Genomic DNA, 26,376 nt, shown 5'->3' on the forward strand with positions numbered 1-26,376 from the left:
AACCATGGATAGGCTGACCATATTTCCTCGAGAGAAATACGGGACATCGGTATTCCAAATACGGGAAAATACGGGACTTCGCCAATTATCGCCAAAAACTACGCCAAAACCAAACAAAGTTGCCAAATATTGTTGAAATTACAGAAAAATCACAATGGCGGGAAATGATGCATTACTGCAAATTGCAGTGGATTAAAATGTATTCCACGGAAAAAAAACGTTTACCAAGGCAAATGTGGGAGATTAATATCCCATATATAGTTGTAACTATCATAAAATAATTTGAGTTGAAAAATAATTTCAATCTTCGACTTTAATAAAGAATAAAAATTCAAGTAGGCTTCGTGTGAAATACGGGAAAAACCGGGACACTTTTGCCAAAAAGTCGGGACGGCCAAAAAAAGAGAAAATACCGGGACTGTCCCGGGAAATACGGGACGTATGGTCACCCTAACCATGGAGCTTTATATGATAGGGTGCAATAAAATTTTTGCGGCTCCTCGAAAAAATTTTATGTAGACGCACTTCGACTAATCAACCTTTCGAGTTACGAGCATAAATTTTAAAAAGGAGAAAAATCGTTCAAGAACACATTTTTTATTATTTCAGAAACGCGTTGATAATTGCGATCGTAATCAAAAGAGCCCGAAAGTTCAGGCACTAAAAGAATACCAAAAATAGGAACTAAAAAAGGGGCATATTTTATGGCAGAAAATATAACTAAAAACTAAGGTATTAAGGGGGGGGGGGTTCAAAAATACTTGAAAATTTGGTTGCCCTTAATATGTCTACTGTTTCAATTAGAGTTTATAATATCATTATCCAGGTTAAATTGATTTCACGCCCAAAATACAGGGTGTTTCAAAAGAATCATCCGATATAAAAAAAAATCGTAACTACCCAAGTAGTCACCTGACGTCAAATATGACGTGAAAATTTGGTCATTTTCTCTGAATGACGTCAGTCAAAAAAAAAATCACGCCATTTCAAAGTCATTTAATGACCACGAACAATAAAGGTCAGGAAATAACGCGATTCTTGATGACCCAAATGAAATATCAGGTCATTTCATGACCTTATTAGCCATGAAAGTCATGAAATGACGTGACTTTTTACTGAAAAAATCTGTTCCGAATGAAAATATCAAAATTATCCAAAATGTTTGTTAATGAACCTTCAGAGGATGTTTCAAAATTACCCTAGGCCTATTCGTTACTGGTTGTCACAAGATAAATGAAGTACTTTTAATTGCGATTTTGTTTTGAATGGAAATACAAAATTTTTCAATGAGTAATTGTTCATATAAATTTATCAACGTACGTTATATAAATTATAATTGCATCCATATCATGTTTTTTACGGACGATCAGAAGATCTGTTGAAATCTGTCAAAAATTCAAAAAGATACAACGAGTTCATTGAGCTAAAAAAAATGAATTTTTTAAAAACTTTTTTTTCGATTATTATAAATAACGCAAATAATTATATTACTATATTTTTCATGGATAAAAAAATAAAATAAAACGAAAAAATAACTGCCATCGGCTAAACTCAGCAAGAGATTAAATGGTAATTGTAATATAACTAATCAATACTTTTGAAGTCCTCATTAAATAACACCAGCTGATTACTGCTACGATAGAACGATCGGTAAAGGCATGGCGTGAGATACATAGGGACAATCCGAGAACGAACCCTGGTTCGACTACGACCTGCGCCACAGTGAGATACTTCCCCCCCCCCGTCTCTTCGAATAGCGCCATCTATCTTCTGAAAGTCTAACTATTTGCAAATGGTAATTATTTTGACGTTTCCAAAATGGACATAATGACCATTTTATCACGTCATGTTTGAGACATTTTATGACTTACAAAAAACGTTTTTATTGACGTCAGGCGATAACTTGGGACGTTATATAAATTATAATTGCATCCATATCATGTTTTTTACGGAAGATCAGAGGATCTGTGAAATCTGTCAACAATTCAAAAAGATGCAAGGAATTCTTTGACGTGTACATTGAACTAAAAAATGAATTTTTAATAAATTTTTTTCGATAATTATAAATATTGCAAATAATTATATTTCTATATTTTTCAAGAATAAAAAAATGTAAGAAAACGAAAAAATAACGGTCATCGGCTAAACTTAACGAGATTACTTAACAGTAATTGTAATATAACTAATCACTACTTTCGAAGTCTTCATAAAATAACACCGAATGATTACTGCTGCGATAGCGCGATCGTAAAAATATTAAAATTATATTTCTTCTCGATGGTAGAGGCATGGCGTGAGATACATAGGGACAATCCTCTAAAGCTAGGTTTTCCTAGGAGTAGGTTTCTACAGTGCCTGCAGCGTAAAAACTCTGACCAAAAAAACCTGAATTTCAAGTTTTTAACCATTCAGCATTTTCACGTTACACACGGCGCAAAAATTCTACTCCTAGGAAAACCCGGCTTAACGGCATGGGTTCGAATCCGACACGCGATAGAACGTGATATTCCCCCCCCAACTTCTCTTCGAATAGCGCCATCTATCTTCTGAAAGTCTAACTATTTGCAAATAGTCTTTTTTTTTTTTACGTTTCCAAAATGCACATAATGACCATTTTATCACATCATGTTTGAGACGTTTTAAGACTTCCAAAAAACGTTTTTATTGACGTCAGGCGACAACTTGGGCAGGTCTTCTTGAATCAAAGCTGCATTAAGCGGCTTTGTCTTGAATTGATTCGATTCACGGTGCTTTTCCTTTCCGAGTTCACCCATCACCACCTAGAGATAGAAGTAGGCTGACCATATTTCCTAGAGAGAAATACGGGACATCACGATTCCAAATACGGGAAAATACGGGACATCGCCAATTACCGCCAAAAACGATGCCAAAACCAAACAAAGTTGCCAAATATTGTTGAAATTACGGAAAAATCACAATGGCGGGAAATGATGCATTACTGCAAATTGCAGTGGATTAAAATGTATTCCACGAAAAAAAAAAAGTTCACCAAAGCAAATGTGCGAGATTAATAACCCATATATAGTTGTAACTATCATAAAATAATTTATGAGTTGAAAGATAATCTCAATCTTCGACTTCAATAAAGAATAAAAATTCAAGTAGGTGTCGTGTGAAATACGGGAAAAACCGGGACACTTTTGCCAAAAAGTCGGGACGGCCAAAAAAAGAGAAAATACCGGGACTGTCCCGGGAAATACGGGACGTATGGTCACCCTAGATAGAAGGCCTCTGAGGTGTTTGCCATAAACGTCATTCAGACTATCTAGTAAGTTTGCCACATTTTGAAACACAGCATCCTATTTCGTTTCTTCTCATTTTGGCGTAGAATATACCTGATTGACTCCCAAATACCGCATAGTAATTGAATGTGGGGCATAGAAATCGCAAATTCTGAGCCCGATCATCTCTTTTCCTCGCAACGATGATACCGGCACGCAAGGGCGTAGCGAGGGGGGGGGATTTGGGGGTGTGGTTCCCCCCCCCCCCCCCGAAATGTGTGAAAATGACCGAAAAAAGGGAAAAAGATGGCCAAATCCATTGTTCTTTGGTTTCCCCCCCCCGAACGAAATTTCTGGCTACGCCCCTGCCGGCACGAGCAGGGAATTTTTTTTTCCCTGAATATTCTGAGGGAAAATGGACTACTTACTTGACACCCGTTACTACCGCGCACAACGCACAACGCGCGGGAGAATAATAGTAATAATTTTTTATTTATCTGGCATTCGAAGAAGTGCTTTTTTTAAAGCTCATAGCTTTCGTAACGATGGATGAAGATGATCATAAAATACATACAGTCTGACCCACTCCTATAATGAAGTTGAATAAAACGGCAAATTCATTTGTTATATGCGAACTGCGCTTTATCCATATTTGCTTGGATAATGGTACAATTAAACAAAATGAAACAATACTGTGATCACAGCCATATTATATGATATTTTTTTTAAAGAAGAATATAAATTTATTCACTTAAATAAATTTATTCAATAAAAAAGGGGAAACTATATCACTTGCGCGAGAGCAACACACTGAGCAAGAAGTAGGTCACGCAAGGGAAACAGTTCGCTTGTCCCCTTTTTTCGCCTCTGCACCCACGTAAGGGGGGCGAGAGATGACGCCACAGGGGAAAAAAGAATACACAACATATTATAAACTTATGTAAGTCGTCGAGAAGAAATATAAGATTTCTCTATTTCTCCTCTAAGTTGTAAGTATCGATTATATGATATTTTAATCGATGTTAAAGAGGAGATAATTATGAATTATGTGAGCCGAAAATACGGGAGAAGATTCTTGGCATTCGTAGGAAATTCTAAGGGTTAAAAATTAAATAATGAAAATTCATTAAACAAAAATTATTTCCAAATTTTCGAAATCATTATTATTTTTTTAATTTAATCTATAGATGACATCTTTATATTAAATATTTGATCATGTATTTTTACAACAGATGGCAGCAAATTCGTTCTGGACGAGAGAAATATTCGAAACCCCCCTCCAGTTTTTAATATATACCCACCCGATATATATTTTTGAATCTTCAATATTTTTCCACTCCTGACATCACGTCGACAGAATATTCTATAGCTTTTTCCAACATCGAATAATTTTTAGCTTGTTGGTTAAGGTAATTTTCATTTCTATAGTTCAACAAACATTCATGGCGAATATATTTTTCAACAAACTTGAAGGTTGTGTGCTCTGGCCACCTCACCATCCAATATTTCCGCGGAATTCTAGCGAAACTTCAGGAGACGACGGAGTATGAACAGGTTCATTCTTGAGATCAAAATAAACCCCTCCGTGAGAGAGCAAAACAGAGTTGCCAGGTCCTTAAAAAATTTCCAGCCAAAATCCTCTTCAAAAGTAGCCAAAAAGTAGCCCAAAATATTTGAACTTGTGCTGCCATCTATGAAGCAACAAGCGAGCTACAGTTTGACGATATTCTATCCTGCAAAAGTGGCTTATAACTCTTTTCCTGTCACTAACTCCCCCCACTTTTCACTTTTTCGTGAAAAAATATGTTTTTTTAGAATTTTGCGAAAGTCAGGGCTATACATTCTCTCTCCTGGAAAAACGGCCCAGATGTGGCCTCAAGTGTAGGCCGTCTTAAAAGCATCATGGGCCCCCGGACAAATTGATTCTGCTCAGCCCTCTATTCAGACTGCAAATTCCAACTTACCAATTCACATGCTTAATCTCGCAAATCTTAACCATATATCATTTTTTATTCCCCCCCCCCCCCCCGCCGCTCTTCATTCAAGGCCTCCGTGACGTGCCCGCCCATGCGTCAAGACGACACTGCCTCAAATTGTGCATAGGTGCCTACGAAATTTGGTACAATGATTTTAAAAATTAGGTATGGGTCCCAGACCCGGTCTAGTAAACAAAAAATTTAAGAACTCTTCTGGGTTCCTGGCAGGGCCGTTTTAAGAGCATCATGGGCCCGAGAGCCAAGTGATTTTTCTTATTCCCTACATGGAAAATCCCCGAAAAATACAACTACCTCTCGTTTTTCTGAGGCCCCCCCTCTTCTCTTGAGGCCCCGGGCCATGCTCGGGTGGGCCTATGCGTAGGCTGACCATATTTCCTCGAGATAAATACGGGACATTGGGATTCCAAATACGGGAAAATACGGGACATCGTCAATTATCGCCAAAACCAAACAAAGTTGCCAAATATTGTTGAAATTACGGATAAATCACAATGGCGGGAAATGATGCATTACTGCAAATTGAAGTGGATTAAAATGTATTCCACGAAAAAAAAAAGTTTACCAAACCAAGGCAAATGTGGGAGATTAGTATTCTCATATATAGATGTATCATAAAATAATTTATGAGTTGAAAAATAATGTCAATCTTTCTTGACTTCAATAAAGAATAAAAATTCAAGTAGGCTTCGTGTAAAATACGGGAAAAACCGGGACACGTTTGCCAAAAAGTCGGGACGGCTAAAAAAACAGAAAAAACCGGGACTGTCCCGGTAAATACGGGACGTATGGTCACCCTACCTATGCGTTAAGACAGAACTGGTTCCCGGGCTTGAGCCCTGCCAGCTCCACGCTTGTGGAGGCTACGGTTTCTTTCACAGGCTTCTGTGGTCTAGATACTGTTTGCCATCCGTCAGGCCGGAGCAACACCTTCTATAGCAGAAGGCCTCCGCGCGAAGCTCGTGACGTCACTGAAGTCTCCCTTATAGTGTTGGATATATTATAACCGATCGGCCGCGGTATCATGAAGGTTGGTTTTCAACCTTTGATCTAGAGCCTAGGACAGTTCCAAAGTTTTTGTTTTACGGTCCCTTCAATCATTGGGTGGCAAAGGCATTATGGTTGAAAGTTCTGGCTTTCCATAGTTGGGTGAGATGCCCCCCACCCCTTCTGCCTTGTCAGGAAGAAAACACAACATGAGGTGGGGACTAAAGTGAAAAAAAGAAAAACTTCTTTGCTCGCAAGCAAAGAAAAATAGGGAGAAATTCGCCATGAACACAATTTTGGAAAAACCGCCCAAAAAACCGCCACCCGCCAAAGCCAAAAATTTCCCGCCGAACCGTTTTCAAACCAGCCCAATTTGGCGGGAAAACCGCCAATCTGGCAACTCTAGAGCAAAATGACCCCTCCAGCGCGGCAGGTCACGCCCACTGGCGCATGCGCATACGTCTACTTAACCGGAAAAAATAGAACCGTTCTTATCTGACTTACCAACTAAATCACTTCTGCACTTGCGCACTTGTCAACTAAAGCCGTGTAAACGGCCCTTATCGTCTGCATACATCGTATCGTACTTGGCAACTAAAAATTAAGTTACCAACTAAAGCGCTTGCGTCGTGTAAACGGGCCTTTAGTTAACGACGCAAGCGCTTTAGTTGGTAACTTAATTTTTTGTTGCCAAGTACGATACAATATATGCAGACGATAAAGGCCCGTTTACACGAGGCAAGCGCTTTAGTTGGTAACTTAATTTCAACTTACCGATTCTTCTTGAAACTGTCCACACGATAAGTGGTAAGTAGTCACTCATTGGATAATTTTTACGGAGGTGAGCGCAGTTAGCGCATGCGCGCTTCAGTCTACTCAAATCCACGGGGAGAGACAGACGCACAACGCGCGGGAGAATAATAGTAATTATTTTTTATTTATCTGGCATTCAGAGCCTTTTTTAAAGCTCATAGCTTTCGTAACGATGGATGAAGATGATCAGGTAGAACTTAAGAATACTGTGATCAGAGCCACATTATATGACATTTTTTTTTAAAGAATATAAATTTATTCATTTTCACTTACTCAAGGGGGGTATAGTTATATGATACACATTGAGGACGATGTATATTCTGACTCCAATTGAAGAAACGGTTGATAATATTTAAGTTCATTTAATTTTAAAAAAACTATTTACATAGGTTAACAATATTAATTCCAAATAATAAAAAAGGAGAAACTCTTTTCTCACTTGCGCGAGAGCAACACACTGAGCAAGAAGTAGGTCACGCAAGGGAAACAGTTCACTTGTCCCCTTTTTTCGCCTCTGCCACCCACGCAAGGGGGCGAGAGATGACGCCACAGGGGAAAAAAGAACACACAACATATTATAAACTTAAGTAAGTCATCGAGAGGAAATATAAGATTTCTCTATTTCTCCTCTAAGTTGTAAATACCGATTATATGATATTTTAATCGATGTTAAAGAGGAGATAATTATGAATTATGTAAGCCGAAAATACGGGAGAAGATTCTTGGCATTCGTAGGAAATTCTAAGGGTTAAAAATTAAATAATAAAAATTCATTAAACAAAAATTATTTCCAAATTTTCGAAATCATTATTATTTTTTAATTTGATCTATAGAGATGGTATCTTCATGTTAAATATTTGATCGTGTATTTTTACAACAGATGGCAGCAAATTCGTTCTGGACGAGAGAAATATTCGAAACCCCCCCCTCTCCAGTTTTTAATATATAAATCCTCCCCACCAGATTAAAAAAATTGAAGGTTCAAAAATATATAACTCCTGACATCACGTCGACAGAATATTCCATAGCTTTTACCAACATCGAATAATTTTAGCTTGTTTGAACAAGGTAATTTCCATTTCTATAGTTCAACAAACATTCATGGCGAAGATATTTTTCAATAAACTTGAAGATTATGTCCTCTGGCCACCTCACCATCCAATATTTCGGCGGAATTCTAGCGAAACTTCAGGAGACGACGGAGTATGAACAGGTTCACGCTTGAGATCAAAATAAACCCCTCCGTGAGAGAGCAAAAAGACCCCTCCAGAGCGGCAGGTCACGCCCACTGGCGCATGCGCATAGGTCTACTTAACCGGAAAAAATAGAACCGTTCTTATCTGACTTACCAACTAAATCACTTCTGCAGTTGCGCACTTGTCAACTAAAGCCGTGTAAACGGCCCTTATCGTCTGCATACATCGTATCGTACTTGGCAACTAAAAATTAAGTTACCAACTAAAGCGCTTGCGTCGTGTAAACGGGCCTTAATATCCAAAAAATGTTTATTTTCTAGAATTTTCCACAAGTTCAAAATCTTTATATATACATTTCTTCTAAAGAAATCTTTAATTCTTCCACCCAAGCTAGCGCGTGTCAAACCACCGTCATCTTTTATAGTCACTGTGGTATAGGACTTCAATACCTCTCTAAAATTTGATGTACCTTCAAATCAGTGCAGATTTGAAAGACAAAGACTTAAAAAGACATTCGTGCCCAAAGTGATATTCGAACTCAGTCATGCACAATCGAGGGCTCAGGGCTGTATTTGTTTCAACTGTCCACCATAGGGAAGAGAAAAATACCTTTTTTTTTGTCCTCCATGATGCTGCTGGAAACATTTGCTTGTGTGTTGTATTTTCATTATAGCCACTGTGAATAAATCCTTGCACAGAGGAATTAGTTTTCTAATGATGGCCATGACGTCAATATCTAATATCGATGGAAAATTTTTAAATATCGATGCTGATACGATAGGCTCTTTTGTTTTACGGTTCAACTAAATTTAATAAAAAAAATATTCACTATCCTTAAATGCCTAATTTTATCCCTTGCGTGGCCAATTAATAAGGTTTTGCTTACGTTATTATCCCTGGGCAAAAGAGTAGATTCGATACTCGCACATGTCCAATGCCTTGTGCAGAAAATAGTACTTGTGGCTGCTGGTGTGTGATCATCGATTTTTATTAAAATGTCTCTGCTGTGTACATCATAATAATACATAATATGAGCACCTCTTACCTTCCGCCCGTTATGTTGATTCCATCATCGACTGTAAACAATGTGCTGCTGCTGTTCAGTGGTGCGATTTCGGATGAATAATGTGGTTGTTGCTTTCGGATCGGGACATCTGTCTACAATCCTTCTGTGATGGTGAATAAATAACCCGTAGATGCCAACACAATGAATGATGGGGGATCGAGAGCACCAAACCCTGCCGCGAGAACACGCTCCGCCGCGTGCTTGAAATAATATTTGTATTTTACTCGTCATGGAACATAATTTTGTGCCATCGGATTTGCCGACACAAGTTCCCAGTCTAGCTGCCGCTATAGCTATGAGCTCTTGCGCCTATGCTTACAGCATCTTCAGTGATCACCACACGGCGTCCGCTGCTGCAGTCGAAAAACCACCGCTGATTTCACTCCCGACCACGAGTGCGAACCTCGTCGCTTCTTCACGTCCTGCCGCCGCCGACGATAACATCCCGAGCAGTGGCAGTAGCAGTGAAAATACTCCAGGATATCATCTCGGTAGTGTTTCGGCTCACAACAGTTTGAGTCGCATCGTGGAATCGTCTGCTGTCAATATCCCAGGAGCTGGTAGTGGAGGAGGCGGACGATCAGACGAGAAAAAGATCAAACAATTTCCTTGCGAGATATGCGGTAAAAAATTCTCGCAGAAGGGTAATCTTAAAAATCACATGTATTGTCATTCGAAAATAAAACCGTTCAATTGCGAAATTTGTGGGAAAGGCTTCACTCAGAAATCCACCATGGAGTACCATCGCAGCATTCATCAGGGTCTGAAACCGTTCCGATGTGAAATGTGTGGCAAAAGCTTTACTCAAAAGGGAAACTTGAAAACTCATATCATCTCTCATTCTGGTACAAAGCCTTATGCTTGCGAGATTTGTGGCAGAGGCTTTGCCCAGAGAGGAAACATGAAAACCCATTTGCGCACTCATTATGGCGAGAAACCCTTTGAGTGCGAGGTTTGTGGTAAGCGTTTCACATTGAAAGGAAATCTAAATACACATATTTTATCTCACAAGGGCATAAAGCCATTTGGTTGCGAAATGTGTGGCAAGACATTCGCCCAGAAACTGAGTATGGAATATCATATGAATAGTCATACAGGTAATAAACCGTACAAGTGTAGCGTCTGCGGGAAGTGCTTCACTCAGAAAGGAAATATGAAGACACACATGCGATCACACAGTGGTGAAAAACATCATGCTTGTCAAATTTGTGGAAAATGCTTCACGCAGAAAGGCAATATGAAAACACACATGAAACTTCACTGTCGTCCTCCGGATGTTGAAAAACCTTATCAGTGTGGAATATGTTGCAAGTCTTTTGTAACGCGTTCCAGTCTGGAGTGTCACATGGCTAATCATGTGAATAGAGGAATAACTGGACCAGCCAATAAACAAATTATGGGAAATATGCAACCAAATAGTCATTTGAATCGAAATGCTGGAAATGAAATAGCTATAAAGTCTTTGGAGAATGCAAAACCACGAAATGAATTAACTTCCAGAAATACGCAGGAAAATATTCGTAAGCATGGAAATGAACTTTTGGCAAAGCCATTTTCTGATCATTTGGAAAAAATTGGGAATGAGCTCTCACTGAGACAACTCAACGGCCATATGGTCAAATCTGACAATTTCACTAAAGTTGGTCCTGAAACATTTAGTAGATCTTTATCAGAGCATTTCGGAAGTTTGGCTAACAATCCATCATTGCCAAAATCTATCCAAGATCATCTCAGTCGACCAGGTCATGAATTTTTAAGCCGTTCATTCAATGGTCATTTTGGTAGACTGACAAATGATTCATTGAATGGATCTTTTAATGATCACCTTGGAAGATCACTTGGTGGACATTTGGGAAGAATAAATACAGATTATTTAGGTAGGCCTAACAACGATCATGTTAGTAGGTTGAACGAGCATTTGTGTAGGCAAGGAAGTATTCTTGCAGAGCGAATCACCCATGAGCATTTGAGTAGATTGAATGGCGATCATCACCCACAAGTTATTAATGAATCACATCTAGCGAGATCAAATAATGAACATTATCGTACAATGAACACTAGCAATAGCAGTTTGGTAGGTTCTCATAATGACCACAATCGTGTGGTTCATAATGAGCAGCAGCATATGGGAAAGATTGATGGCAGTCACATCCACCGGCAGAATGCGCATATTGGCCAAGGGGGAAATAATGATAATCTGCCTAGAAATGATGATCTCTTACGAAACGAACATGTTGTGCGATCACAAAATAGTCTCATCACAGCAGAGAACGAATCATTGTGTGCTGCATCACAGCATGGGAAGCATATGAACAGTCCCACTGATGACACTGTGGATGGATCCATTCACGATCACATGATGAAAGGGGATAATGAATTGGTTAATAGTGACGATAGAGAAATGGCAGTTCAAATGACTGTTTCGCAGTAGTTAGATAATCATGTATTTGAATCATAAAATCAATGAGAAAACATCTAGGAGCGATGTTTTTTTACAGAGCAATATGAAGAGTTTGATCATTACGAATTTAAGATACCACAGCATAATGCATAGTTACCTATATGCATATTGTATATGGATCATACTACTTTATTGTACTGTGAAAACTGTCACCAGCAAATGTAAGACATCCATTCAGAATGGAGGCATAGATACAGTGGGAGAAACGTTAAGAATATGAACTTCATTCATGATTTCCACATGGCTAATCTCTGATGCGACATCCGTGCAATCAGTTATCTTATGTCGTTTGTAAGGAGCATGATGGCACTTACCTATGCACCCCATCAAGTCATGCTAGATGGCAAGCTAGTGCCTTTGTATTTCAGCATTATAGTTAAAACTCAGTTATGTGAACTCTCCTATCAAATGTCACATGACATCTCTGTAGTCATCTGTGAACTTTGCATTTAGCTGTGTGTGTATGTGTGTTGAGTAATTCTGTGAATTGTACGTAAGATCAGTTGAAACACTGAGGCTGCATTGAATGAATAACAAATATGGGAAGTTTGAGACGCACAAACTTGATTGCAGATCTCTCTCTATATATATATTTCTTTTCTGCCATAATTTCTGCATATTGTGTATTAAAATAGCGAAGGGGGGGAGAAAAGACATTTGCATTTGTTATGTTACCAGAGTTTGTGATGTTACTGGAGTTTGTGACTTCCCAATAGTGAGAAGCCTTCCTTAAACGTGTATGTAGATCATCCGTGCCATTTTTGAGAATTGAGGCATAAAATATTTGCTCGGGTAACTATCATAACTTGGTCTGTTGAGAACAAATAATTTAGCGGTAGCAATTATATTTTATAACTTATCAGTGATATTAATTGTACTGGTTAATGTTATTATTTTTTTTGGTTAGGGTTGAATGTTATGATGCATTTGGTAATTTTAGCTGAAACCGAATTTTTCTGAACCTTTTTTACGTTGATGAAAAACATTTTCCCATGACACAATTGAATTATTGGTGTGGGAATCGCTTGGCTTCTGATTTATTGAAGTTTGTTTTGTTTGGATGCTAAAAGCAGTGTGTTGGTGCAGTTGTATTTTTTCCCCTTGTTGCTTAGTTCTTGTTTTTTTGCTTTGAATTTTTTAACGTAATATCGTTGAAGTGTATTATATGTGTAAAAATTACTGTGTGTGTACGTGTACAGGGATGTGCAAGGATGGTTTTTAACTTCATATTTACCATACCTTTATTGTTTTTCTTTTTAATTTTGTTTTCATCAAAGTCTTGTCTATTTGTCCAATCATTTTATTTCAATACTCTGTTGGACTGAAATTTCGTCTATTAATAGAATTCTTAGCATCCTAAAATGGAAAATGAACGTTAAAAAGTGTTTATGCAGAGGAAAGATTTAGATAAATTTTATGCACGCAAATGATTTTTTTCACATGGTCCTAACCAGGGTTGGCAAGTTTTCAACATAATTGAAGGAACTGTGGAGAAAAACTGCCTCGGCCAAAGTAGTTTGTGTTAGTGGCAAAATTTGAATTTTTTTACAAAATTTGAACTTTTATTTTTATGAGGCAAGTTCGGAGAATCTTAACTTACTTTTACAAAGGAGAAACATCAAAAAATATTTTTTTTTACCTCTGGAATCAGCTGTTTTCTTTACAATTACACAAAAGGGTTGGAGATAAATATCTATAAAAACGATTTCTGTCAAGCAATTTGCTCGTAAGCAAGGTCTTTAATAAAACACATATCTTTTCCTAAAGAAAACCCATTGGAGTACGATGAATTTAAAGCAGTGTTTTCTATCTAGCATTTACCCGAGTACTTCCTTGATCAAACACAGAATGAACCAAAAACCCAGACTCTATGCCACAGCTGCATATATCTTGCAGGAAACCAAGGATGTACCCAAGATCTGAACTAGAGGGGGCGCAACTCACTGGTACTAAATTCATACGTCTATGCTGTGTCTCAATTAGCTGCCCTCTGCCCCTCGCTGGGTACACCCATGCAGGAAACCTTTTAAAAACCACTAATCTAGAAAATGTAATAAGGACTAAATTTTAGAACTGTATCGCAGAAAACAGAGTAAAAAAATTTCTGCTCATTCCATTAGTCTACTAGTTTTGATACAGGTCAGTGAAGTTAGGGCTTGTTGCATTGTGAAGATCACTAAAAGCTCACAGTATTTTTCTAATTTTTTGTCAAGACTTTTTCAAAATATTTTTTGTCAAGGAATCTTAACACACAAGAAAGCAAATTTATTTTTTTGTCTGGCATTTTTTGTAACATTTGTTTTTGTTAACAGGGCTCCCATTTGTCCTACTTTTAGGTAAAACATCCTACTTCCATACCAAATAATATAAACAAAATAAATTGATTTTAATTGAGAAAAGGTAATCATCAATATATTGCCAAATAATAAAAATGCAGTCGATTGCAATTAATGATCCTGCCAAAGCAGAAATTGTATAGTTTTTATGTTGTTTGGGAGGCATATGTGGACCATTTATTAATTTTTCTTATGATTAGTTTGACGTTTCACCAAGTAGAGTAGTCACTAAAAACTTCTGTCTGGATGTAAAAACTAATTCTGCATTTACTACTTCATGATCTTGGACAGTAAGGCCGAGATTACACTATAAAAGTTTGATAAAAGCTCTTTTATCAAACTTGAGACATCTATCCAATAAGCATATCGAATACATTTGAGAAAATGCAACTGATGATCTTATTGGTTGTATTTTTCAAGTTTTATAAAATAACTTTTATAGTGTAATTCCAGCCTAACTAACATTCATCGTTCAAAATTATGGTCCACGTTTTGTGTATAGGTGAATCAACAGTTTGCGTTACAAAGCAGTTGGATACATAAGCCTATTCTAAGTTTATAGCATTCAATTAATTACCTTCTGTATTTTTAGGGCATGCAGAGGCATAAACAATATTTAAAATATTCAGCAAAGAAATAGAAATGAAAGTACTTCATTTGCCAAAAATGATGACACTGGCATTGAGTAGTAAAATGTAACAAATCCCTTCAAAAGGAGGATGGACAATGCAATAAAACAATCCAGTTCACCTTGACTTATTAGCAGCAACGTAAACTGCTTGCTGTGTATCAGTTCTTCTAATCCAAGGTTAGTACAATATAAAAAGATATTTGTCTTTTAGTTTTCCATTATGTAGCCTTCGTTATTCATGGCTAGATACAGTGGTTATAGGAAATTAATTACAGAAAATATGGGCGTGATTCAGATGAATTTGCTGAACAAATGTGTGAGCAAATTTACATTCATTACTTTCACTGATGGGGTCCCCCCCCCCCTTCCATTACAAAAGACACAATTTACTTTAAAACTGAAGATGCTGTAAGGTCAGCTTGAGAGATTAACATTAATTGTTGAAATTTTTTTCCGTTAAAACCATCATTTTATTAATTCTGAAGATCATAAATTAAAATTAAATGATTCAAACATTCATATAATTGAGGGGAATCACCACCTTCTCATTTTTAACAAGAACCCAGTCCATAAGCCTTTCTTTAGTCCTTAGCTAAGAGCAAAAAAAAAAAATTCTTGTAAAACTATTAATTTGCATCCAACCGGTCCAAAAACACCAGTACTTTGAAGACTAGCATTTTTTTAACACATCATATGCCTAAAATTCCTTCATATGGTTAATAAACTATTCTGGAAGACATTTTAAAGTTTTATGTAAATCAATGGTTTGCAACTTTAACATACCCCTAGTACGAGTGGAATTTTCGAAGTAGAGTTCGGTTGCGGGAAAAAAAGAGGACAGTTGCAAATGCTCAAATTTATGGTGAATTACTGATATTTATAGACACAACTATAACATAACAACTTATTCATCCCTGATGTCAAGGAAAAACGTGGTGTGACCACATATATAAAACACTGGATTAAAAGTTATAGTAGCCTATTTATAAAGAACAAAAAAATTACTGTCATTTATTGAAAGAAGAAAATATGCTTATTTAAAAAAATAAATAAATAATATAGATAAAAAATTAGGAAGTTACATCAAGTCTTGACCAAGTTCTTCCAAATATCTATCTTTTTCCAGGCCAACTCCCTCCTTCTAGTCCCCATTATGTTGGTGACTTCACCCACTTTAAAAAACTGATATAGACTGATTTTCCCCCATACTTTTTTCAAATGAAATGTATGCTTCCTACTCAAGTAAATATTTTCTTAGTCAATTTACTGAAGAAAATGATTAATTTTTAATATTGGAATCAAAGTTATTGTGCATCAGTGATTTATGGAACATTTTATTTCATATCAATGCAAATATATGAACAAGCAAAGTTCATGTCAGGAAATTGTATCTTTCTTTATCACCAGTTTATTTTAGAAAAAAAAAGTTGCTTTTATTTAAATGCAATTAATTATATTCTAATAATTTAATTTTTTTTGGTATTGCTATTAATTAAAAAAAATTGTGGTTATGCGACAGGACAGTGACTCAAACACTGTATGTGAATCTTATTTTGAAGTAAATCCAGCAATGTCAATCAAAAAATGTAAATTTTGGATTTTTATCACACTTAGGTATGATTTTTCTTAAGACTCATTCAATCGCATTCTACTCTTTGCAAGTACTTATGAATTGCTTGGATCGTGTAGTAGAATTGTAATGACTAAATCTGTAGAATTTGTTAATTTCAATTTGAAAATTGTGCTACTGTTATTACCTATCTGTTAATGATCTGAACTTTCTAGTCTATGGTTGATTTACTCATTTTTTAAAGTAAGGTCAAAACCTTGGTGAGGCTGACTTGCAATCAAGATCAGACTACACTATCAGATTTATCTTTTGTTGCAAAGGTATCGTAGAAATTTTATATGTGACCAGTGCTTTTAAATAAATGTGAAGACCCCATGGTCTGTCACAGAGGTAACCAATAACCACATGAACTATTGCCAAAATCATATCTACAATCTTTTTTTTTTTAATTTTTGCTCTGAATCCCATTCTGCATCCCCTTGGGTTAGCAGACCATCTGTTGAAACTGTTGCCATTGAAATACCATTTTACTAAATTTAATGAAATTCATTTAGAGGCATTTACTATTACAACGTTTGAGTGCATCATAGAATTTTGCCTCTAAGATGTGTGCATTTCAACTTAATTTTATAAAATTACACAAGCAATTTACAAGAGTAAGTATATTAAACAAAAAGGTATATATTTATTTATTTTCCAGTTTCTAGTAATTGAATCATGCCTTACTTTTGCTAAAATCATTTCAGAAATTCTTAAAATATATGTATAATGCATATTATTTCTCTTTAAAAAGAGAAATGTGGAATATTTTGGTTTTAACACAGAAATATGAAATCCCATGATAGTCTGCAGACTTTTTTAAAGATTTGTTGAGAGCTCTATCATGTCCTAATATTGTATTTCTTGAAATAGGTTTCATGGCACTTGTTTTGTTTATTTTTTAAAAGAAATTTTAAAGTTAGTTTTGTTTGTGCAGGGAGGGGGGGGGGGTCTGGTGTCCATGTACCTGGAAAGGTGTTCAGTTTACTCTTTTTCTGTTAAAAAATATAGGGAAGGAGTGCTGCCACAAAATGAATACTGGTCCCTGGCGACAGAGTAAGTTTTCGTTTCTAGTTGGGAATGTGTACAGGTTATTTAGTTTTTATTTTGGAAAGAGCAGTTGTAACGAAATCAGGAAAAGAGGTATATTTTAGAATACATGGGGGACCTCTTTATACCATCACTTTTGATAACACAAAAAAAAGTAGAATAAATGAAATAAAATTATATGACTATGCCACGATAAGATGTAAGATAAGGCATAAACAGAGTGGTGGTAAAAAAGAGTGACTAATGACAGAAGTGAAAAAAAAGAAAGAAAATCAGAAAAGCATTGATTTCAAGGATGAACTAATTCAGCAGCAATTTCTGAGGTTGCTTTTCTCAAGATGGTTCTGAAAATGAGTTGGTTTTGAAATTGTGAGCACTAGCACATTTGTGAAAACAATAAGCATGACTCTGTCTACCTGCTCATAATTTTAAACATTTTGCTGTCTCCTTTGATGGCAGCTGAAATTTTCAACCTCAACTCGAGATGATCAAAAAATATTTGGTAAACCAAATTGTTCAATGAGAGAGAAGAATGGCTTAAGACTTGAAATTATTATTATACTAGGCTAAAAGCATGAATTTATAATGGCATTATCAGGGTGTTGTTGACATTAATTGTCCTACCCTTAAGCCGAGACTATCAAACCTAGGTAGAGAGTAAAAAGAGATTCTACTGTATTATTATTTTTTCCTTCTCACCTTCCTAGCGTTTGACATAGATCAGAATAAAAAAAGAAACAGGTATACAAAAGCGAAATTTCAAAGTAGAAAGATGCTGCACAATACTCCAATTGAATTTATGTTAAGAACACTGAATGATAGAGTAGTACTTCATGAGTGTCTCGATTTAGGAATGACTTGGGCGCAGAAAAGGTCTGTTGAAAATTGCTCAACTTGAAAGAAAATATTCAACTTAAAAGCCAGAAACCTATGAGAAAATGTTTTCTGATGCACATGCAATTGAGCAAGTTCAAATCTACAGTGATTTTCGTATTGCAGAATTGTTTCAAGAACTGTATTTGTCTTGAGAATGCAAAACTACTTTTATTCTAGATAGAATAAACTGTACTGTACCATGCTTATTGGTTTTTATAAAGGTATCAATATTGCTGTGATGTTGGGGTGAATTAAAAGTTTTCCTTTATTTTATACAGGGAAGTTTGCTTTGAAACATCAGTTTCTCATGATACAAGCAACTTTCAGAAACAAATTGAACTCACAATGTTAGTTGTGAAAATATATACAGGTATATATAGTTCAGGTTGAAAATTTAAGCTGCCAACAAAGGAGACAGCAAAATGTTTAAAATTATGAGCAGGTGGACAGAGCCGTGATTATTGTTCGCTCAAATGTGCTAGGGTTCACAATGTACTCATTTTCAGAACCATCTTGAGAGAAGAGACCTCAGAAATTGCCACTGAATTCGTTCATCCTTGAAATCAATATATTTATTTGCTGATTTTCTTTTTTCCACTTCTGTCATTAGTCACTCTTTTTTACCATCTTACATCTTATCGTGGCGTAGTCATATAATTTTGTTTTATTAATTTTACTTTTTTTGTGTTATCAAAAGTGATGATATAAAAAGATCCCCATGTATTCCAAAATATACCTACATATACATTAAGATATCAATGTATATGTAGAATAGTATATACAGGGTGAACACTTAATTCCCTTTGCCTTAAATTACAGGCGTAACGTTGATCCTAGAGTTCCAAAATACACTTGATATAATGACCCCTTTTGCTCCGTCGAAAATGGGCATTATATTGGGAGGGTTGCTGTATCGAAACTAAAACATATATGATAGTCGTTCTATGAAAAGAGGGACTTATCCTACTGGTCATTGTAATAGAATGGTTGCTATAATATGAGGTGTTATAATGAGCATCGACTGCACATCCAAATAACTTGTACACTCCTGTTATATCATTCATATTGCAAGGGGTTGTAGTTTTACCTTTATGGTTAACCCATAAAAACAAATGGAAATTTTTTTTAGAAAATACAGAAGAGTGTTAGTATATTTTTAGTTGAAACAATAGGACATCAGGACAGTAATTTAATTGATTGGAGTGGTTTTTTAATTATTTAAAATGGTTTATATTGCAGTTTAAAATCAAGGCAAACTGTATGTTTTATGTCATTTATAAACAGATAAAATCTTGCTTAGCAAAAATTGAGGAAAGAAATAAATAGGTATAATGGTTTTTTATGACGGGAGACCATGTATATTTAAATATACATGGGAACCATAGAGGGTTAAAATTAAAAATTTTTATTTGGTCACTCCAAAAAAGCCCAATCAGAAAGTTGTTGTTTGGGGCCAGAAAAAAAAAATTCCATGTTTTTAAGTGCAATATTTGCTGAGATGATTTGAGTATTTCAGCAAATTATATTGTATCAGCAAGCTATTTTTTATTAATTTATTATTTTTCCAGAGTAAGTGCATTTTATGCCTTCTGGGTTCTGGTAAATAAATAAATATCCAGCACTTAGAATCATGGAATTTTTTTGGTGGAGCCCAAAAGAGAGACAGGGCAACAATTTCTTCTAATTGGTTTTTTTAGGACAGGATGACCAAATAAAAATTCATTTCTTTTTAATTTTAATAACTATGCAACCCCTACAAATGACATGTATCAGAGGGTCTACATATTGTTTGGATATGTTCTCTTGCTGGAAGTATGCCTCTATAATCAAAACTTTGCCAGTAATTTGTGACAAAGGGACTAAATAAGTGTTCACCCTGTAAAATGAGATTATATCTTATGTTTTATTCCCAGGGAAGATAAGAGCTTCCATATTCATAAAGCTAATCAGTGATTACCCTTTTTTAATGCTACTTTGATTTAAAAAAAAATAACAGCACATAGGAGTGTGCAAATTTATGGAATTCAGGGGAAGCTACAACAGAAAAAAGTTAGAAAATCCCTGGTATACAGATTTATTATAATACTTATGTTATAAACCGTTTCTTTCCATCAAAAAAATTGTTAAGTCAAAAGAGAAGAGAGTATATATTTTAGAAGTTTGCATATTTTTTAAAAAAAGATTAAATATTTTCTGTATTAATTTAGTGTGGATTTCTGATTATGCAATAGCATTACTGAAATTCTATAAGTTAAATAAATAAATTTATAAAGATTGAATAAAGAGTAGTGGGGATAGTTGTGAAATGAATTATCATTTAGATGCGCGTTGATACAAGTATGTGAAACTATTATCCCTTCGCCTGCCAAAATGAAAGAACTAATGAAAAGGCACCATTACAGCATTAGACAGGAAGTTATCTGTGCTATGAGGTGGTAGCTGTAGAACATAAACAGAAGTGAACCTGCTGATAGCGTGCAACGCCTTCAAGTAATGTGGCAGAAGGTGGTAGGCATAAAAGATAATTATATTTGAGTGAATAGGATAACAGTAAATACACATTGTATCCACATTAATTTAAAGGAGTATATTTTTACTGTTTGGAGTAAAGCATACTGACACATTTCAAATTTTTTTAACATTTGAAAAGTGATGGGAGATATAAATATTTGTGATTTCAACAAAAATATTTTAAAATAACTCAAAAGAAATTCAAACATGTGTAATTTTAAAAATTACTCTAATGATGCAAGAAAGGTTTATTATATATAGGAAGCAAATTTTGTTGTAAGGAGATACGTTTTGTGTGATTTTTTATAAACAAAAATGTGTTCCAGTGTAAATTTTGTTATAAAGAAAAAAAAATCAAATATTAGGTACTGAATGTATTTTTATGCATGAGATCAATTAGTGGTTAAAAATTGTGAAGTGAAAACAAATGTAAGGGTATGAAATTAATGCAATTATCAGTGCATGTATTTATTATACAACTGAATCAAATTGGCTGATTTTGAACCAAACAACATTGGGTAAAAATGAGTTACTTGAACATGAGTTAATTTATATACAGGGGCGCGGTAGCCCAGGTCGATAAGATACTCGCGTAAAGTACCAAAGGATGTTTAGAGGCGTCGCGAGTTCGATACCCGGTTCATCCTTGTCTGAAAAACTTTCCTGACACAGGGGTACAACAAAAAACGGCGACTTGACCACAGCAAAAAATTGCTACCACAGAGAGTCCCCATCGATGGGTTAGCGCACCAACCTCTCGATGAGTATAAAAAACAAGCCTGCTGTTCGGAATTGGCAATAAATTGTAGGTCCTGGTTTAATTAGCCCTCGTGCACAGAAAATGACCGTGGTGCGACGAAAATGATCAATTTATATACATGTATGAATAGTTTTAGTCCAACTGTATAGAGAATATATAATTACACATTTAATTAAACTAAAGATTGAATCAAATTTATTAAAAATTTTGTTAAACACAAATTTCAAAAACAACATTGACCTTATACATACAAAAGGAAAAAAACTTTTGAGAAGTACTTTTTTCAAATAAAAAATAGTTTCATTATAATCCCGGTGATAAAATTTATTTAGAAAAATTCGAAATTTCTCCGAGGGAAAAAAATTTCAGTTAGAAACAAACCTGGAAGCTAGGTGAAGAAAGATAATTATATATGAAGTACCAATGGCAATAATAAGTCTGAATTTGGAGAAATGGCAAGTTAATAAATTAAATATGGATAAAATTAGGATCCAGGAAATTATCCTTATTAAATCCTAAAAGGAAGGTGACCTTTAGGAAGGTTAAACTATATTTGCCTGAAACAAATAAATTTCATAACCATTCACTTTTAAGGAAACATAAGTAGAGGAGCTGTGTGCGGAAGCATCTTGTAAAAAAATATTTTAATCAATTTGAAAACAATTGATGGTTGCGTTTTTTAAAGCCTACGTTTAGTAGACTCCTCAATATTCAGCGACAATATCTGCAAGTTTAACTGGTTTAAATATTGGCTACTTTATAACCAGTCTAACCTATTCCTGCCTTTGACAATATCTTTTATTTTTCTCCCTGCCTTCTAACAAAAGTTTCTATCCAGTGAATCCCAACATAGGATATGGTCCTCAGAAGGAGTCTATTCAATAGGAGTGAACTTTTTTGAGATTCTTAGGGCTTTACTAATTTTATTTTTTTATCAAAGAAGTTTCTGTTATAATTGTTTTCATTGAATGCATTTCAGTTTATTATATGGTCGATGCAAGATTTTAAGAACCGCATGTTTTACGAACTAATTTTTTGATCCCAAAAAAATATACTATTCCTTTGAACGTCTTTACCATTTATGAACTAATATTTCATGTCCGTACAGGTTCATAAAAACAAACGCTGACTGAATGTTTGAAAATTTATTTGCCTAACAGTTCATGTTAATATTTTCACTATTTCTTAGCAAGTTCTACCTAATTGTTTCTTTTTATGCTTTTATTCTTCTCTTCTTATGAATGTCACATTCTTTGGAAGCTTGTTTAGACCAAGTTAATGGTCTTTTATGTTTCCTCCACACATTCAGTTTTTGAATATAAGAATTATATGTCAAGGTGGGGTGGGGGGAGAGGAGACATCAAGATTTTAAAAATGCTTAGATGCATGATGAAAAAAAGGTTGGAAACCAATGTTCTAAACATACCCCTTAACTGGGGCATCTTCAGTCAATCTGAAGGCTGAAGAATTGAAGATGACACAGAATTGTATAAGTTACTCATAATCAGCAGAAAACTTCCGAGTGCATTTCCATTCATTCAGCCTTCAAATTTTTCATTTGCCAAAAAATTATGAAAATTAAACAAGCAATGTTAGTAGATATAATCAAGACAGAAAGATTTATTTTTTGGGCTATTAGCCAATTCCTTGAATCAGATGGGATAGAAATCACAATTTTGTAATAACTATAGGCGTAATTGAAAACTTCTTGAATTTTATATATATATATATTTTTTTTTTTATTGTTTCGAGGAGCATGATAAAAATTTGATGTGTCTATGCGCATTTCAAAAGAGCTGCTTCACTGCAATAACAAAAAAGCTTATTATAGAATTTTGAGTTGTCAACAGATGGGCCTGTGTTATATGTTGAATATTTTACAAGAATTAAAAAGAACCTAATTGCTCATTGAAGTGTAAGTATAAGTAGTGGATATATGTTTTTTTAGTATTCAGAAATTGTGAAAAAATATCATCACGTATAATCCTTTTACAACCAAATACATAATTTCAGAAAATTGTAACACAAACTCTGATAGTAGACACCTTCAATGAGCATCAATGGTAGAGGGGGAAAAAAATATGCATTAATAAAAAATATATTGACAGCCCAGTTCAAAAAAGCAACAACTTAAAATTCAATGTTTTGAGAAATCTGCATTTTAAAGATTCACTTTGTATTGAACTGAATGGGAATCAACTCAAATTTAATTACAAAAGGGAACTGTATAAGCAGAATTGGGAATTAGTGCTGTTTTGCAACATGTAGAGGCATTTCCCGCCATTCATAACTCAAAAATGTAATTTTTGGAGTTGCCTTTTTGAACTGGTCCGTCTGCATTGGTTGATTTGTAAAAGTCATTAGCAGTATGCCAATTTTTTTTTTTTTTTTTTTTTTTCCCTGATGGTTCACTTTTTCACTTTCTTATCAACTGTATGGTTTTAATTTGAATCCAAATTATATTTTACACCCAAACATTTTCAAGTGATGACACACATTCTAAAAATGTTTTTTTACAAAAATAGTAGAAAATTTTTTTGTACTAAAATCTGATAAATGTTAATTTTATATTTATATTCACTAATGACTATGTTCTCTATGTGAAATGAGCGCTGCAAAAGATAATTTTACTATGATTATACAAGAATAAATTAAAGATTTGAGACATGCCAACTTTGGGAATCCAGAAATCTGGAGATTCTCCCGAGGGTAAGGGGGCACCTATAGAGCAGATTAAAAAAAACTAAAAAAAATTAAACCATTAATTAAGGAAAAGTGCCCTCTTCCCCCAGGCATGTTCTGTGTAACCCCTAAGCAGAATGTAAGAATGCAAGACATTTGCATCTAATCTCATATGAACAGAGACCATCAGAATTCATCAATTTTCCACTAAGAAGCTGTGCATTTTGCTTCGAATTTTTATGGGATCTGGGGGGGGGGGGAAAGTACCTTCCCAAGCACTGTGAATAACAAGTAAAAGCAAGTCTGTCTCTCCTATAAAATACAGGACAGTCCAAGAAACCCACACAATGACCCTGGATCCACACTCTAGTGGCATCCATTCTAGACGAGTGCAATTTTGGCTGTATACTGAGGTTGACGGAATGCATAAAATGTCAGACAAGCACTAATTTTTATGGATGAAACAGTTTCATAATAGAAAAAAATGCTTGCCCGACATCTGTTGCATGATTTTTGCCATCTGCAATCATCTGGCAAATGGGAATTAAGTTTATTCTTCATTTCTCAAAGCGTATGCTGAAAATGACATACAGAAAGTCAACACTTGTAATTTTTAAGTAATCAAGAAGAAAATCTCATTTTTGACTGAAATCGGAAGAAATTTCTAGATTGCGGGAGAAGGGTGAAAATCCAGTCTCCTGCCTAAATCTAGAGCGTTGGCAAGTCTAAAGATTGTATTCTTGTTACACAACTGAAATTTCATGCTGTTTTGTTACATTGCAATTTAATATGGATAATTTCATTTGTGGCTTTATAAGATAAAAAAAACTTGCGGCTTCGTAACATCAAACTGCAATGCATTGGAAATCATGAAAAACTTTACAATAAAATTGAAAAGTTTCTCTCTCCTGATGGAAAATTTGTAATTTTCTCTATTTATTTCAGGAATAGTTAATAAATCACATGCTTACCTTAAAAAATTGAGCAACATTAAATTTTTAGGGGGGGGGGGGCAGTTTCATGAACTTTCCCAAAGAGTTAATTATACGTTTCATAATTTTTGTGTTAAGATTATTTCATTTGTAGAGGATCTCACAGTGTGGTTAACTTGCCTAATAAAATTTTGTCATATCCTTATAGAACAGTTTTAGTTTAACTCACAAGTTTAGCACACATTTTATAAAATAGAATATAAATTTTAATAGCGGTCACATAAAAATTACAAGGATATAAATTTCACGATGTATTCCATACTATGAAGATTAATTTTAATTTAAAAAATGATTTTTCCCCTAAATTATTGGTACTAAAGAAAAGGATGAATTAAAACTATGCGTAGAAAACTAGTATTACTTATATTTGTTGTTTGTTGAATTTGCTAAATGAACAGTTTCTTCCTTAAATTTAAATATTCTGTGTACATCTTGTGTATCCTAAATAAAAATGTAGAGTGGGGTGAAGTGTTTTTTTTCCTTGCTCTTCAGTTCTAGTTAAAATGTTAGAATTTGTGATGGTGAAATAAATGCTTTTTTCTTCGATTTCAAACAATTTTTTGCAATAACACGCAAATATAATTATTTAATATAACTGCTTTTGTTTGTAGTGTGAGCAACTTTTTAATGTAAAACTAATTTTCCAAAACCTGTACAGTGTGTGCTATTTGTACTCTATAAAATATGTTTTGTTCACTTATGTTTCAATTTCAAGTTAATTTTCACTTTGATTGCGCATTGCTAATAAGAATCATTTCGCCTATATATTGGTATATGTATGTTTTGTAATCTTTCAAAAGATTTATAAGGGCAACAATAAATTCACCATCACATGAAAAACAAAATTCACTCACCACTTTACAGCGAATTAAATGGAGCACAACAAATGAACTGTAATAAATAATAATTACTAGTATTAATAATACTGATAAACCTTTTTATAGAGAACTTTTTTTATCTCTCTTTCATCCCTCCAAAGTGGTAGCTCTTGGCCTTGACAATGTTTATTTTTCAAGAAATTGCCTTCATTCACGGGAGCATGTTGAACACTATAGATATGCACTGAATCACAATCTTGTGATTCAGTGCAACAAAAGAAATTTTGATTATCACCCTTAAGTCAAAATTACAATTAAATTTTGAAAAAAAGACTTTGCTACTGCAACCAAA

General features: G+C 34.7%; 1 protein-coding gene across 1 annotated transcript; it reads left to right on the top strand.

Annotated features, from left to right (window-relative positions):
* Positions 1 to 9,070: 9,070 nt before the first annotated feature.
* LOC149067034 (uncharacterized) lies at positions 9,071 to 18,962 on the top strand. Its single transcript, XM_089252841.1, has one exon. The coding sequence runs from the start codon at positions 9,528 to 9,530 to the stop codon at positions 11,727 to 11,729; it is 2,202 nt and encodes a 733-aa protein (XP_089108967.1). The 5' UTR covers positions 9,071 to 9,527; the 3' UTR covers positions 11,730 to 18,962.
* Positions 18,963 to 26,376: the final 7,414 nt, after the last annotated feature.

Source organism: Pholcus phalangioides, unplaced genomic scaffold (genome assembly GCF_987345545.1).
Source record: "Pholcus phalangioides strain wild (caught in Gottingen) unplaced genomic scaffold, Ppha-v1.0 ptg000031l_1, whole genome shotgun sequence".
Taxonomy (NCBI): Eukaryota; Metazoa; Arthropoda; class Arachnida; order Araneae; family Pholcidae; genus Pholcus; species Pholcus phalangioides.